This window comes from Anabas testudineus, chromosome 16 (genome assembly GCF_900324465.2).
Source record: "Anabas testudineus chromosome 16, fAnaTes1.2, whole genome shotgun sequence".
Lineage (NCBI taxonomy): Eukaryota > Metazoa > Chordata > Actinopteri > Anabantiformes > Anabantidae > Anabas > Anabas testudineus.
This window is the reverse complement of record NC_046625.1, coordinates 14,736,792-14,752,526: the sequence shown is the minus strand read 5'-3', so window position 1 is coordinate 14,752,526 and position 15,735 is coordinate 14,736,792. Positions and strand designations below refer to the sequence as shown.

General features: G+C 39.1%; 2 protein-coding genes across 3 annotated transcripts; one reads left to right on the top strand and one right to left on the bottom strand.

The window, feature by feature from the left end:
• Window positions 1-1,024: 1,024 nt before the first annotated feature.
• Window positions 1,025-3,877, bottom strand: dscc1 (DNA replication and sister chromatid cohesion 1). The gene is made up of 9 exons (XM_026372100.1): window positions 3,527-3,877; window positions 3,075-3,243; window positions 2,861-2,995; window positions 2,680-2,770; window positions 2,334-2,472; window positions 2,192-2,244; window positions 1,914-2,068; window positions 1,576-1,724; window positions 1,025-1,394 (listed from the first exon to the last, which is right to left on the bottom strand). The coding sequence occupies exons 1-9, from the start codon at window positions 3,694-3,696 to the stop codon at window positions 1,283-1,285; spliced, it is 1,173 nt and encodes a 390-aa protein (XP_026227885.1). The 5' UTR covers window positions 3,697-3,877; the 3' UTR covers window positions 1,025-1,282.
• A 223-nt stretch (window positions 3,878-4,100) lies between these two features.
• mrpl13 (mitochondrial ribosomal protein L13) lies at window positions 4,101-14,798 on the top strand. 2 transcript variants are annotated; one of them, XM_026371268.1, is made up of 7 exons: window positions 4,101-4,207; window positions 4,676-4,799; window positions 5,522-5,615; window positions 6,097-6,157; window positions 7,870-7,956; window positions 9,985-10,106; window positions 14,095-14,798. In XM_026371268.1, exons 1-7 carry the CDS (start codon window positions 4,181-4,183, stop codon window positions 14,117-14,119), a joined length of 540 nt encoding a protein of 179 aa, XP_026227053.1. In that variant the 5' UTR covers window positions 4,101-4,180; the 3' UTR covers window positions 14,120-14,798. The 2 variants fall into 2 exon arrangements, with proteins under 2 accessions (XP_026227053.1, XP_026227054.1); XM_026371269.1 differs by lacking the exon at window positions 14,095-14,798 and adding an exon at window positions 10,327-11,902 and having other exon boundaries at window positions 9,985-10,127.
• The last annotated feature ends 937 nt before the right edge of the window (window positions 14,799-15,735 follow it).

The following is a 15,735-nucleotide window of genomic DNA, read 5'->3' as shown; positions in this document are numbered from 1 at the left end:
GATTATCAGAGTGCAAAAAGCAGAGAGATGATACATTGGAGGAGAGGAAGTAAAAAGAATTCATCATTTTGTGGGCGCCATGAAGACTAACACAGCAGATAAAAGACACACACACAGCTGGGGTCTCTTTACCCCATGAACTGATAAAGTCAGCACTCCCATCAGGTGATGTCAGTGTTAGTCAGCCAACCAGTGCAGATAAAGTCATTTAGGAAACACAGACACATGCATATGTGTAGTTTTGTGTCTGTGTTGTAACAAAGCTGTGTATCTTAGCTAATGTCTGGTGGACGCTTCTTCATGTGGCAGTAGGACTGATTCACATACTGTTAGGAAAGAAAGACAGGCTGTGGATGTTTAACACGAACTGAGTCAGGCACATTACTGCTGATGTGAGCCATAGACAACCACATTAACATTGACATCAGACAAACTTTCACAGGCACGACTGCTTTAAATGAATTTAAATTCTATTAAAATGAGCCAATGCAGATTCTATGTTACCTTCTCTGTGAGATTTCAGAAGCAACAAAATGTGCGAATTGAACCCCTACAGCAGCTGTTACGGTGATCTCCCCTCTACTATGTAGAGATTTAAAATATTGTGCAATGAAGTGTTGTGTAAAATAGATTATGAACTTTTAAAATGTCAGTTGTATTTTCAGTTCAGTTTTCTATGACATTGGGATCCCGTCTGCAGAAACCTGATGTTTTTAAGTAACTAGAGGACATTAAGCAAATCAAAATGAAGTCATTCGTGTGATTCTGTGAATTACTTTTTCTCTGCATTTTAAATCATTTGAATGCTGTGCACAAGGTCAAATGGAGCAATTCATTTGGACGTCGGCACTGTGTTATCATTGTGGGGCTTGTGTGTGTGCCACCACCTTGTGGACTCTCTCCAGTGTAGCACCCTCCTGTCATTTCTAGTTCAATTTTCCAGCTCGAGGTGAAAAAAAGAGGTAAAACTGAAAGCCACCTATGTGATGTCTGGACTGAGATTCTGCACTGACACACACGTATGTCATGATATTTTGAAAAATTTAATACCAATATGTAGCATTTTTACAGATAAAAACAAATAATGCAAATCAGGTTTGGTTTTAATGACAAAATACTTCTATCTTTATCACATTAAACCTAGAAGCTTGAATGATAAATGACTGGCAGAACATTTAGAAGGTAACTGCATAACAAATATCAAGAGATATGACAAGTGCAAATGCTTGGGTAGAAACATAACCATATACATTCTGTATATATATATTAATAGTGAATCTGTTCATGTAGCAACAGGCCTTCTGGAGTTGAAAACCTTGATCCCGTTTTGCATTGAAGATCGAGCGTATTTGGTCAGGAGGGCTCCAGTGGTCTGTTTCTCTCCACACAAGTCTCTGGATGATGAGAAGAGGAAGAAACATTACAAATACTGATTAGCTAAAGAAATCACATGTGCAATGTCAACCGGACACATTTGTTTACCTTTATTTAACATAAAGGTAAAAGTAATTGACGTTGCTATTTCTCTTGCTTTTATCAAAGGTTACGATAATCTCCTAAAAGAATGACACCAACTGTATGTATGGCGTGATGTCCTCTTCTGTCCATTTCTCTCGGAGTGTGAAGAGATGGTTGAATCGCTCCAGCGTGTCCTCTGGGAGGTCTTCCACCCGCAGCAAGCAGATGGTCTCTGGACGCGAGGCGCGGTCCACCAGGGCGACGCTCTGGAAGAATCAGAGTTTGGTCAGTGCAGGGATTATTTTCTCAAAAGGACCTCAGGAGTAGTGAACAGAGAGAAACAGCAACTGCCCCACTGTGGTACTAGAAATATTATTCAAGGCAGGTTTTAGACATCTGCACTAACTGATCATCGTTCTCTGTGAATGTAGTATGTATAATAGATATAATCTCACCTTTAGCTGGTCCAGTCTTGTGCCCATGCCCTCTGGCACGCTCTGCTGCCAGACCTCCTGAAACTCCCTCAGGTTGAACTTGATGGCATTCTGCAGGAGCATTAGTGCCATGCCCTGACAGACTTTATCCTCATCTAGTGCATAAAACACTTTCCCTGCATGGAGAAAGGATACAGAAATGTTTGTAGACAATTTAAACTGTGTAAATCCAGCTTGCAGAAGATTTTACTAGTTCACTAGTTAAATCTCAGGATCTTCATAGGTTGTTTTTTCTTTACCATTTTCAGTAAAACGTTTCCCGTAGCTGTTCAAGCAGTGCTCAATCATTTCTCTGTAAGGAAGGGACACTGATTATAGATATGTAGTCTTCCTGTTATAGATCTCTACGGGTGAGCTTGAGGATGACAGTGGTTAACTCACTTGGGTTCCAGTGGAGATAACTCTTCCAGACAAGTTTCAAGTGGTACTTTACTGAAACACCATGACTCAGAATCCACCAGCTGAGTCACATGACCAAGCAGCTTCATCTCATAGTCAAAGTCCAGGATACGCCAGTAGCCTGAAAGAAAGGTATGTACACCAAACATTGGTTAGATTTATTTAGCGGAAAAGCAACTTCTGCTAGTAATAGTTAATTGTCCACTGGTTTTAAAAAAGCATCTCACAGGCACTGCAAAAAAACTTGATTTTGATTTTCTTATTTAAAGTGTGACATCTTTAAAAAAACATATAATTAAATTAGTATTATTTTTAAATCTCAGTTTACCATCTATCTGACAGGCGTGGATGGTTTCTAGGTGCTCCGTTATCTCCTCTTCACTGGCCTGAATCCTCTCCAGCAGATCTTGCATTGTGTACTGCCAACAAATGTAGAGGAAAACCACTTACTACCATCTACTGTTCAAGGTTTATACCTATATATATCTATATTTCTATACTCTTGTTACCCTGTTCTGTGTGTTCTCCTCCTGCCCTCTTAAGGTGGGTCCCTCATATGGATTTTCCATTAAAAGCTTTTTTAGTTTCTTTAATTTAGGACGCTGCTTCCTCAGTTCCCAGTAGCTGTTGCAGAATCCCCAAATCTACAACAGAAGTAGGATATCTTTAGTGTATAAGGTTCTGGTAGCTTTGTGTGTATCCTTGTCAGACCTGTTTCCGTACCTGAGTGTGCATCACATGACAGCTTTCCTGGCTGTTTGTCAGCTGCTCTGGTGTTCTGCATCCTGGCACAAACAGCAGCAGGTTTGAGGTGTCAGCTATTTTGAGGTCGTAGGTTTTGTCACCGCTACAGAGCACGGCACGCTCATCCTTATCCCCTCGAATCACCAGACTGGAAATCAGGAGAAAATGATAAATGTTAGTGATCCTTTACTATTTACATGTGTCTAGATCCATGCTGATGGCGCATCTTACCCCACTACACCACAGTTTTCACCTTATCAACTTGATTTATCATTTGTGTCCACTAAGACCGTGGTTTTCGTATTATGTGCAACATTAGAGTAATGCAACTGTGTTTGTGCTTTATCATTTTAAATTTGAAGTAGCTTTAAACGTTTCCTTATTGTCATTGGGCTATACTATATTTCACCACATTAAAAATACCTCTTTACCTTTGGCCAGATTCTATATGTTTGCACAGTGTGTCGTCCAGCTCCATCAGGCAGTAGTCTGCAGACGACACATTTTCCCCAAAGGACAGACAGTGGATTGTTTTCTGCAGATCCTCTTCTTTCAGTTTGGCGATCTCCAGAGTGGCCTGCACCTCCTCTAAGGTTCTCATTTTGGATCGGACGATTGGTAATATTTTGAAGACTAAATCCTTTTTGACAGGTGAAACAAGCCGTAACGAACTGACTTTTTAAATCTAATATATAAAATCAAATCAAAACTATTGTGACTTTGTCGTCGACTGTCAAATTTCCCCGCTCTCTTTCTGTCTGGGAAGGAAGTGTCGAGCGAAGTTGTGGTGCAACATCAAAACAGGACCGGAGAGAAAATATTGTTGTACTTAAGTAAAAGTACTTAAGTAGTTAAAAGCTAAAATAATAATTATCAAGCGAGGTTTGTCGTTGAGGTGTACTAACAATTAAAAGAGAGTAGTTACTGAATGATGGTACATGTAGCTACATGAGCAAAACATAGGAAAAGTTGTACCAAGGAACGTCAAATCCTCACATTTCGTTTCAACCGAGTAAACTTAAGAGACGGACGTCACTCACGTTGAGGGTCAAATGTTTTGAGGATGTGTTAGTAGCGTTATCGAAATGTCAAATTTTACGAGATCTGCCCAGGTAATTATATATTGTATTATCTTACTTCATATGCTGATTGTTATGTGTTTATTATAACGCTCTGGTATCGTCTGCCACAAATACACTGTTTGCTAGTGTTGCTAACGAGCTAGCCGTGGTGTGTGCGACATGGATGTCATTGTAGCTATTAACTAGCAAACAAGCGGACTGCAGCCGAATATGTAAATACATTGGAAATAAAGTATATATTTATTTAATGTAATATCTCTGTGTTTAGAATAGGTAGTTTCAAACACCTTGTTTAATGCTACCAGTCTCTCCACACCAGATATTTAGAGAAGGTGTTACTGATGACATTAGCTCAGTTGTTAAAAGTGTAGCAGTAATGCACGTACTGTGGCAAAATGTCTTCCGTGAAAGGTCTCTGTGTTTGTCGCACCATTTGATTTATGTTAAGATCATGCTATTCAGTTTATTGAGCCATTTTCTCTCCCACCCCTCTTTCAGCAATGGGCAACCTTCGCTCGCTCCTGGTTCCTAATCGATGCCAGGTTGCAGCCTCCTGGAAAGATCGCGTCCATGTGTTCTGTTCGATTACAAGGGAAACACAAACCTATCTACCATGCACTGAGTAAGTAGTGAACTAAATATTGAGTAGACACCCACTCATATATACCATAATTTTATTTTAATATCAGAAGGGTATTTATTTATGAGCCATCACTCCAGTAGTTCAGAGTTGTCGTAGCATGCAGCAGTCACATGATGGCAGTACAGGTTAACTTTACAAATGCCTTCACATCCCTTTGCTTTTTACACACTTTTTTTCGTGTTGTCGACTTCTTGTTAAATGGATTAAAGTGCTATTTTGCAAGTTAATTTACACTCACTTACACTGCACTTACCACACTTCTTAATTATGTCTAATCAGTGCAATTTTGCTCGGGGCTCTTATCAAAGCCAGCAGGATGCAGTACCACAGTGTAATGTTTGAACACTTTTACGGATGGGAGATTTTATTTTAAGAAAATTGCATTAACATTTCTAAACATGTCATTATGGCAGATTAAGTTAAGATTGAAAAACGCAAGTTCTGTCTTTTTAAAACTATTTAAATATGTAACATCCATATAGTGAAGACATCTAAGTACTTTATGAAGCATCTGTGTTTGTTTTTAAGCATATGTGTTTATTGGTCTGTCACCAGCAACATTCTTGTTTACCAGAGTATTGCAATTGTTTTTGTATAACTAACAGTAAACTAGTTGTGTCTTCCTAACTGAGAAGCACATCTTTATTTTCATATTTTTTTGAAAATGGAAAAGAAAACAGCCAGGTCTCTTTTCATTTCAGGTGACTGTGGTGATCATGTAGTAGTAATAAACACCAAACACATAGCTTTCTCTGGAAACAAATGGGAGCAGAAAGTGTATTCATCGCACACTGGGTAAGTGCATACTGACAGTTTTTATTTTGTTCATCACACAACAAAAAACATTTATTGAAGAAAAACAGTTGTCAGTATAAAACAAGGTGTTTGTTTTTTTTAGTTTGAGTGTGGTTTTGATGTTGCATTTTACATACACGTGGGGCTTAAATATGAGTTTCCTGGTTATAGTATGTCTTTAATGATGACAAGTTGCTATGGGAATAATAATCTATAGCTAGAATCATAGCTTAATTGAATTGAATCCTGGATTTAATAACTAGAGTTTAGTGTATTGATCTAGTGACTCAATTTGTAAATTAAAGTTTTTTTTATTTTTTTTTTTATTGTATGTTTGTTTTTTAACATAACTATATGGTATTATAACTGGTCTCTGGGATCTTAATGCTCTTTGGTTTCATATCATCTAGCACTTGGTTGAAGGTTAAAGTACTGTTTAGTCAGCACTTCAAGGACTGACTCGTCCTTTTTTCCCCCAAAGGTATCCAGGTGGATTCAAACAAGTCACAGCCACTCAACTTCATCACAAAGACCCAAAAGCTGTAAGTGTTGCCATTCATTGCTTTTTCTTGCTTTTCAGCTAAAATGTCAGTAATGCCACTGCTATCACCTCACACCACGAGTTTATGTTACACCGCATGTTTGAATTTTTAACCAATATGCTTTTTTAACTTATTTATTTTTGGCATTTTGACTTTATTACATAGTGTAGTAAGAAAGTAGACAGGAAACGTGGGCGAAGAGAGGGCAGTGTGACAGAAAGGTACCCAGCTTGACTCAAACCGGGGACGCTGCGGTTCTATGCCATGTGGTGTAACCATTTGGCTACCAAGGCCTTTAACAACTCATAATTTCTATGTCTGCCACATACTGTGCACGGTGATTGTTACGTGGTTTGATATTTATCCCTTCCCTTATTTGTGCTGCTTGTGCAGAAAACTGATTAGACCACAGCGGATTTTCACTGGTGATGGTGGTGTTTGGTGAAATTCAGTACAAGAATGTCAGCTCAGGGATAATTCCCGGAGTTTTGGTTGTGATGCATATTTATGGTTTCAGTGTTATTTCACGTTGTTACAAGAAGAGCCTGGCTTTTCAAATACGCACAGACAATTGCATTCAGAACCTTATGTAGTCTACAAGCTCTACTTGAGAAACCCCTGGCACCTGGCCCCCATGTTAGAAAACATCAAAGATTTGGCAAAAGCGAGATAAACAATATCTCATGAGCTAAAATGTGTGGTTCTGGTTAGTAAATCAGTTTTATGAACGTACAGATGTTTTTTTTAGAATAAATATATTATTACTATGCTATTGCCCATGCTATTCAGTTTATATCATGTGAACAGATTACAAATATATATATATTTGTAATCTGTTCACATGATATTTATTATAGAAATTAGATTAGCTTCAGGTTGAATGCCACAGACAGAATGGGGAAGTGTCAAATAAGGACAAAAACGTTTGGTGTTTTCATGAGATTCCTTGATTAAAAAAAAAAAAACAAACATATAAAAAGGCACCAGCCTTTAACCATTCTTGCCTGCGCCTTCATTTTATCATTTGACTGACCTTTTACCCAGCTCGGTCCACAGTGTACAACATGTGTAAATCCTGTTTGTATCTAATCAGTGGACCTCAATACTGAGCCTTAAGGTCAGAAGTGACTTGATGTTGCACAATAGCAGCAGAGCTATTGTGTAACAGCATTTAACATGTCAACTGCAGCAGCAAATTATGGGGTTTTGTGGACTTTTTCCACATGTGGCTAGTGTAGGCTAATAGAAATACAGTAAAATGGCTCGTGTCATGTGGGAGTAGGTGAATGACCTGCACTGGTTCCCACTCTGTAGCTCACAAAACGATGAGAGACTCTGCTGCTCTGCTGTTGGCTCTTTGCTGATGCAGGTTTTTGTCCAGTTGGGGACCACAGATGTGTATCCTGATGGTAGTTTAGTTGAAGTGAGGTCTGGAGAGATGGAGAGAGAGGAGGGAGGAATAGAATTGGGAAGACAGATGATTTGTCATTGCTGCTTCTCTCCAGCTTCCAACATCTCTGTCCAGTTACTGTGTCCCAGTTGAATGAGTATGTCCAGCATCACATTGATAAACAATCCGTTTTTGGATGCAGATGTAAGGTTGCTATAGATACAGATTTATTTTATTTTATTGTATTTTTCTTTTTTTTTTACAAGAAGTAGAAAGTGATCCATTTGCATGTGAACATTTTCGATCTGCTTCTTCTCACCAGATTGTGAAGTTAGCTGTATATGGCATGCTGCCTAAGAATCTGCACCGACGCACCATGATGCAGCGATTACACATCTTTCCTGATGATGTAAGTTCTGTTTTCCCCCCATATCTGTTCGAGCTGACTTCTGCACATACATCTCTACAACTTAATCATCTAGACCCATAAAGGACAATAAATAAGAGGGCATATGAATAAAGGTGATATTTGATATTTGATATTTATGCAGATACAGGCACAAACAATTGCCACTTCTTCATTCTAGATCAAGGTTTTCTTGCCTTTTGCTGTTAATGTCAGTCAAATATATTTTTTCATATATGCAGTTGAACTTGATATTCCCTCTGATACACAGTGAGATGACAGCTGTGATGTTGCCTTACAACTGGACGCCTGATATTCAGAAACATGACGCCACAACAGTACTCTTGCGACTGTGTCGGAAAGAGAAAACTGCACTGCGTCATTGCTGCTGTGAATGATGGTCTCTGCAGTTCACAGATGACATTTTTGGTGCTTTAAGAGCATTAAATTTAGATTGTTGTAAAATTACATTGGCGTCACACATCACAGCTTTTGAAATGAATTGAAATGAAAAATGTACTTGACAGGCTGTTAATTGACCTGGGCGCCCTGCCCAAGGCTTAACTTGATGTAATCTGTGTGCATGCGAGAACACTATCATTAGTTGTGTATGTGTGGCAAGAAGAGAGAATCAGATCTTGAGTTTGTCAGCAACTTGTGTCAATATCAGAATTGATGCTGTGCAGTTTTAATCCCTAATTACAGACAGGAGGACTTAGTGAACCTCGTGAACATCTGCATTCTGCAGTTCTGTATACAGTTTGTACAGTTTGTTCAGAAAATATGGTGTTTGTACATCACTATTTGTATCTTTTAGTCTGAACCTGTTCCTTAAATTAACCCGTAGGTGCACACCCACCTGTAATCAACAATAATTAATGAGATGACTGTCAACAGTGCAGGTCTAAACACTAGCAGTGTGTCCAACATTTCCCAGTGGTGTTGGTTCATACAGGGCACAGCCAGGCAGTACATGTAGAAGAGGCTGAATACTTATTAGTGGTAGATTCAGTGCTGATGTACATAGGTCCAGCAGCTGCTAGGTTAGAGTTTGTGCCAACAATTAGCGTAAAAGCAAATAAATGTAAACTCCCGCTAATCAGTATTTAGAATAATGCAGAAGGTCAGTTAACATTTAATCCTGGCATCACAACTAAAGATTAAAATAATTAATGAAGATGTCCATGATGCCAGCAGGGAATAAATGAACAGGACTTTTGAGAGGTGCCCCATTGCCATGAAGTTAGTTCTTAGCAGTAGAAAAAAACCCAAATGAACATAATGCACATAATTGAAATTATGGAAGCTGTTTCTGCCCCTGCATGAACTGTCTACCTGGGTTTTTATTGGGTTTTGTCATTTATTACGTCTTGTCGCAGTGCACCCCACCTTCACTGACCAGCAGCAGCTCTCAGCCTGTATTTAATTATGGGTCAGGTCGGGTCTTGTATTCACGGGTTGAGTCGTGTCTGGAATTCATTTAGAGATAATTGCCGTTAACAGATTGGTTCGTGGTGAGTTTGCCTCTCTCAAGCTGCCACATTTTTAGCCTGGAGATAAAAAAAACCAAAAAAAACAAAAACATCATGTGAACTTGTTTTTGAAATTGTTTTCTGTCACACATGTTGTCTAACAGCAAGTAGGATTTATAATCTTGCAGCGTTGCTGATTAAATGAATATGCTTCTATGTGCCACTTTAAATATTTAGAAATCTGATTGGAAGGGGCAAATAGTAAGATTAGCAATTGTTGCCTAATCCACATAAAATCTGAAGCTCTTCTACCACATCAAGTGTGCAAACTTATATATAAATATATATGTAAATATATAAAACACTATATTGGCCTTACATTGCACATGCTGGCAGTGTATTTGAGTTGAATATCTACGTTGCATTTGTGGTGCACACGTGAACTTCTTCTTTATTCTCACCCCCTTTGAGTTCTTTCTCCCATTCAGTGTCAGTCCTTTCTCCTTGACTTTGTGTCCTGCCTAACCCTGACACTTCCTGCCCGTCCACGCCTCACTAGGAGCTTCCAGATGACATCCGTGCCAACCTGACGGAGGAGCTGCCTCAGCCCAGGGCGATCCCCAGAAAACTCAGTGAATACACCCAAGAGGAGATAGATGCTTTCCCCAGGCTGTGGACACCGTAAGTAGAGAATCACACAAAGTCTATATTTTAACACGAGGCACATGTGACACAGCAAATAAACTCAAAGACAGGGGAAGCTGACTGTAGTACATACCAAACATCTTGCTCATACAGAATTAACAGCATCAGCGACTCCTTGCCTTGTTACGCTCTCCCTTTTAAAAACTTTAGTTTGTTTATGTTGAGTGTTCATAGAAATAAAAATAGTTTATTTCAGTCCACAAGTAAAAACCTAATGTCACTGAACATTATCTCTACAGTAATGCAATGAAAACTTGAAATAATTATGTTCACTTAATTGGACACCTAATTGTAATATCTCTGATATCCTTTGGAAGAACACACACACACACACACACACACACACACACACACACACACACACACACACACACACACACACACACACACACACACACACACACACACACACACAGAGTAATCTTTTTATGTCTTGTACTAAAGTGGACCAGCCAGAGGGAGGTGTAGTTGATCCGAGTACTGTCTCTTAGTATTGCTGCCAACCTGGCTCTGTGATGCAGTAGCTGTCATGAAGTGGTATTAGGTGATCTTGTATGTTTGAATTCAAAAGATATGTTTACAGATTATTTATTGTATTATTTTTATTTTATTGTATTTATTGTATTGTAATTGTATTTTACAATTAGAAGACGCATATGTTTAAAAATACACAGTAGATGCAAAGTGGCATTTTCATTTGGCACGTTTCTTTTCCTAACCGTGCGCATGTGGGCTGTTGTTGACTTGACCCTGTAGAGCAGAGTCACCAGTGCAGTGCAATCTTTATGTTAATGAGTTTAGGGAGTTGGTAGTAGTGGTGCAGAGCTGCTTGTTTTCATGGTCTTACTAAGCAACATATGCACAAATAGATCGGATTTAAAAGCCTGCCAGCTCTTTCTTTTTTTTTTTTTTTTTTTTTTTTTTTTTTTGGCCTCCGATCCAGCAATTTCTCTTGTGAAGGGAAAAAAAGATGTTTGTAGTTTCATTATAACTACAAACATATGGCTGCATGTGAGTGATTGTCAGGCCAGTGCAGAACTGTCAGTATGTGTCATGATGCACAGACAATGGCTGAATGTTGGACGAGTTTAAAATTGAGTAGGAACTTGAAACTCTTAAATACATCACCAGCAAGTTCACATTTTTTAATTACTGCACGCACAGTAAATCCTTGTGGTACCTGTCATCATGTGAGCATTAATCATGACAAATTAAGACAACTGAACAATTTAATACCATCAAATATCACAATACTCTGCAGTGTTTGTATGTGAGAGATGAGGTTTTCCCCTGACCTACAGTGGCAAGAAAAAGTGTGTACCTTTTCCACTCACACTATACCACTATGTATGGTTGTTCTTAATAAACACGTGAGAGATCTGAATTTCTCATTACATTATATTTGTTAATATTCTTGACTTAGATGAAGATCAAATCACATTTTATGACAAATTATTGCAGAAAACCACAGCCTTTCAAAAGGTTCACATACTTTTTCTTGCCACTGTATTCGCTGTGCCAAACCTTTTCAATATAGATGGTAAAATGTCACAACCACATGAAGGGCAGACTCCACCACTTCCTGGCTGTTTGGACAAACAAGGTTTCTCTGTAGGATGTGAGGGAGAGCATCTGTTATTTGGCATAATCATATTCATGACTTTTCTGAGCAAAGTATTTCGTAGTTGGAGATTAGACTGACATTGTGACCTGCGGTTTGCTATCATGATGATGTCTTCCTGTTGCATTTCTCTGGCCTCACCTGTGGTAAACATCATTGTGACAGGTTAACTGAAAGCACTCTCTCCTCCACCTGCTCAACACTAGCCTTAGCATCCGTAAATCTATCCATTCGTCAGTCTTCCCGCTGCTTATCCAGGTCAGGGTCGCCTCCTCATCCAGTTGTTCAAGTACTTCAGTGTTGTTCAAGTCTTTCTTGAAACGTTCTTTCTCTGATTTTTGACTGAAAAAAAGATCAAGTGTTAAATTCAAAGCTTGTTGTGCCTTTTAGCTCGCCTCTTAGCAGCGTTTCAGGGTAATATGCTGTAGTATCATCAATCCAGTCAATATGCTTCGACATTCCAGGTTGTAAATATTTTACACAGCATTTACTGTGAATTACAGTCATGCGAGATGTGTTAAATGTAGTTTTTCAGAGGCTGTAGATTGTGGTTGCGTTATACAGAGGTGTTGCCGTTTTTTTTTTTTTTTTTTTAGCCAGGCCTCATTGATGTAAATATTGCACACTATTTCTACTTACTGATACGTAACCATATGGTTTGATTTGTTCCCAGTTCAACAATGGAATTGTGTTTATAGTCCTTAATGCATGTTAACAATATTATTTTATAAAATCCAACTGCAGTGTGTCTCTCCAGAAACAACGTTCTGGTTTCATTTGGTAATTTAGACCTCTGTGTCAACAGTTTTCATTGGAACGACTTCCTACTGAAGAAATAGACTCTGTGAAAACTGTTGAGTGTTGTTGTGGAGCAACAGGGACATGTTTTCTGGAAATATTGTTGCCGTTATTGTTGATTATTGTCTAAATTAAGTATTTCAGTGCACTACACACACAATACTATTCATTAGTATTGGGTTTTCTTAAAAACATCTAGATGTCCCACAGAACACTGTAAGAGTTTGACTTGCTTTAACCATTGTGCCTGTTAATACTGGTTATTTGGAGGCTTCTCTTATGTAAGTGAGAGGGCTGAAACCACAGCCCTCCATGTGAGCGAAAGGTTTCTCTAAAGACAATATAACCTTGCAAATTAGTCAGGGTTAATTGAAATCTTTTCAACACAAATTCCCTCTGTTGCTTTACTTCCACTGTAGTAGCAAGCGAAATGTTCCACAGGGAGTTTTTGTGGATTTGGCTGCTATCACCTCCACTGATTACGGCAAGCAAGACCTCTTTTAGTGTTTACATGGACACCGGACTGTTGCTTTAAGACAGACTTGAAAACTTGTGAACCTAGAAATTCTAGATTCTGAAAACTTGGTTTAGTAAAATCTGCTTGTTTAGTTAGAACAAGGGAGAATTGCTGTTTTATTGTAACTTGGGTGAACTGACCATTTAAAGCTACAAACAACGGGACTCTTTGTGGTAAGCCCCTCCATCTGGTACTTGAAATGCCTTAAAACAAAAACCTAACCCACATTTGGCATGAATGTCTGGAATGAAATTCAAAAACCAGATTTCACTCCTTGTACAGATGTGTACAGCACGTCTATATTGCGCTCAGCGGCGCTGTCCATGTGTGTACCAATGATGATAAATGAGCCACTTCTTATTGTTCACTGGTCCAATCTCCTCAGCCAATCAGTGCGCGCGCCCAAGCCTGTCGCTGTGTGGTCGTCAAGGTCAAGCCAATCCTGGTTTAAGAGATGGGCCTTAGCCTAGTTAATATTCACTCACATCCTGTCTTATTCATTTTACTGATCGTGTGTGTGTGTGTCCCTCTCTCAGGAGAGGGGGGAGTGAGGTCACCAAGGGCGATTCAATCATTACCCTTTATTAAACCTTTATTAAACATAGTTAATATTCTCTCAGGAAAACCTTGGCGCATGAGCAAAGGATTATTATTGGGCATGCGCCCCCGCTTCTTCACCACACACACCACTCAACACACAAACAAGGGCTCAGACATTGAAGAATCGATAACGTAAACACACTGCTTTAGTTGATAGCAGAGCCATTACACTATGATATTCTTTTTCTACTTTGTATCAAAAGCAATGCAGCGTGCTCTGTATGCTGCAATCTCTGCTCGAAATTAAGGGGGGGGGGTGGAATCACAAAGAGGATGCTGTGCTGGTCTCATTTTGAAAAGAAAAAAAGCGATAGGATCTGTCTTGTTTCTCATCTGTCACTTTCTCTATCTTTTTCTGTGTAATCGGCTGCGTTTGCAGACTTTTGTGCCTCCCCATACTAATGTGTTGTCCTGCGTTTTGTTCACAGACCCGAGGACTACAAGATGAAATGAAATCACGGCTGCTCGATGTGACCATAGGGTTCTTTCACATTAGCGCTACTGGAAACGACCGTATCAATTACAGCTGCAGTAATAGCGGTTACGAAAGACAAAGTTTAGTAAAAAGTCCGAAACACAAAAACAGATTTTCTCTGGTCAGACAAAACACTCCAAAAAAAAAAAAAACAGTCTGTGTAAATCTAGGCACCAGCATTGGCTTTTTCTGCTGCAGAACTGGCAGCAAGACTAGACTGGCCTTTACTAAAGCAGCACTAAGTCACAATGTAGATGCCAGCATCGTCAACACAAACTCTGTGCCGCCTCTCTGTGGAGTAAACAGAATAAAACCTGTCAGTTGTGTTGCCTTTCGCCAGCGCAGAGCTGAATAATCCAGGAACAGCACGATATTTTCCCATTTGGTTCAGTTCTGATCAGAGAAAATCAAACTCTGTGGGTCATCTGATTGTACAAGCATGAAATGATCCGATCTGTCCCATAAAAATGACATCAGTTGGAGTGGATCCTGCCTTTGAAGGTTTGTGGGTTCACAGTGAACCCATTAATGAGTTACCATGACGACATCCAGGCAATTCGTGCAAGAAATTAGTCTTGTGTTAAACTTGTCCATACTCTTGTCTAATATAAATCTTTTTTTTATGTGAATTAAAAATGGAGTAAACTATTAAATCAACCTGTTCTTGTCGTGTTTATTACAACAGTTAAAGTTTGTCCTTTCGTTTTTGTGAAAGTGAAGCAAATTGCCTAAAACACAGTTTTGTACTCTCATTACAGATTTATTGGTTATAAAAGGCAAACAATAGAAAATAAATAAGTCCATACTACTGAAGGAGGTGGTGGTGAGACACATTCCTTGTTAAAACTGCTCATGTTTGACAGTTTAAATCTCGATTACACCGGGACCAGCTCACAGCTGAACGTTTAGTGCATGTTTTTCCAGACTGCAGTGCAGGAGCAGCAACACAAGACACAACAGAAATTTGTCCTTTAAATTCACAACAAGGCCAGAACAGACCTACTCTGTCTTTAAATAAAATATAGCAGGACAAATGTCGGCCAGATTTTTGCATAATCAAAACAAAAATGAGAATTAAAAAAAAACAAAAAACAAATTGACATTTGATTGTGTTCCACAGTGTTAAGGTATTAAACATAATGTGAACACTGTACTGAGAAAAATCTTCAAAAACATTTAGTGGGGGTGGGGGGGGCGCACATGATTCATATAAAAAGTAGCCTGTACAAGTGTTGCCTCTGATTGAAATCATAAAATGACCGAGCTGGTTACGCACAACCAAAAACAAGATGCACGTGTCCAGTTACACACTCACTGGTTGGCTCAAAGGAGACATGCAGTTTCACACAGAAACAAGGGTTTAGTCCTGAAATCAGTAAGGTGGGAAGAAACGGGGCTTACCTTTACACTACCACTGGACGATGCTAACATAGATCAGGCACTTTTCGGACCTCCCTTTTACAGAGATATCGTTCTAGAGTCCACAGCGTTATTTACACTGTTTCACCTGGTGGAGAAAACCACTGTAGACACAGGGAGGAGGGGTCTCACCACACATTGGAGATGTTTGGAGATGTCAGCGTCTCATTTTTTT

Excerpts from the sequence above, each read along its gene's own strand:
- dscc1 (XM_026372100.1), bottom strand. The coding sequence starts at position 3,696 with ATGAGAACCTTAGAGGAGGTGCAGGCCACTCTGGAGATCGCCAAACTG. Across the intron at positions 2,473-2,679 it reads CCACGCCTGTCAGATAGATG|GCTACTGGCGTATCCTGGAC; the intron begins GTAAACTGAGAT and ends CCTTTCTTTCAG. Across the intron at positions 2,245-2,333 it reads TTATCTCCACTGGAACCCAA|AGAAATGATTGAGCACTGCT; the intron begins GTGAGTTAACCA and ends CCTTCCTTACAG.
- mrpl13 (XM_026371268.1), top strand. The coding sequence starts at position 4,181 with ATGTCAAATTTTACGAGATCTGCCCAG. Across the intron at positions 4,800-5,521 it reads ACCTATCTACCATGCACTGA|GTGACTGTGGTGATCATGTA; the intron begins GTAAGTAGTGAA and ends TTTTCATTTCAG. Across the intron at positions 10,107-14,094 it reads TTCCCCAGGCTGTGGACACC|ACCCGAGGACTACAAGATGA; the intron begins GTAAGTAGAGAA and ends TTTTGTTCACAG.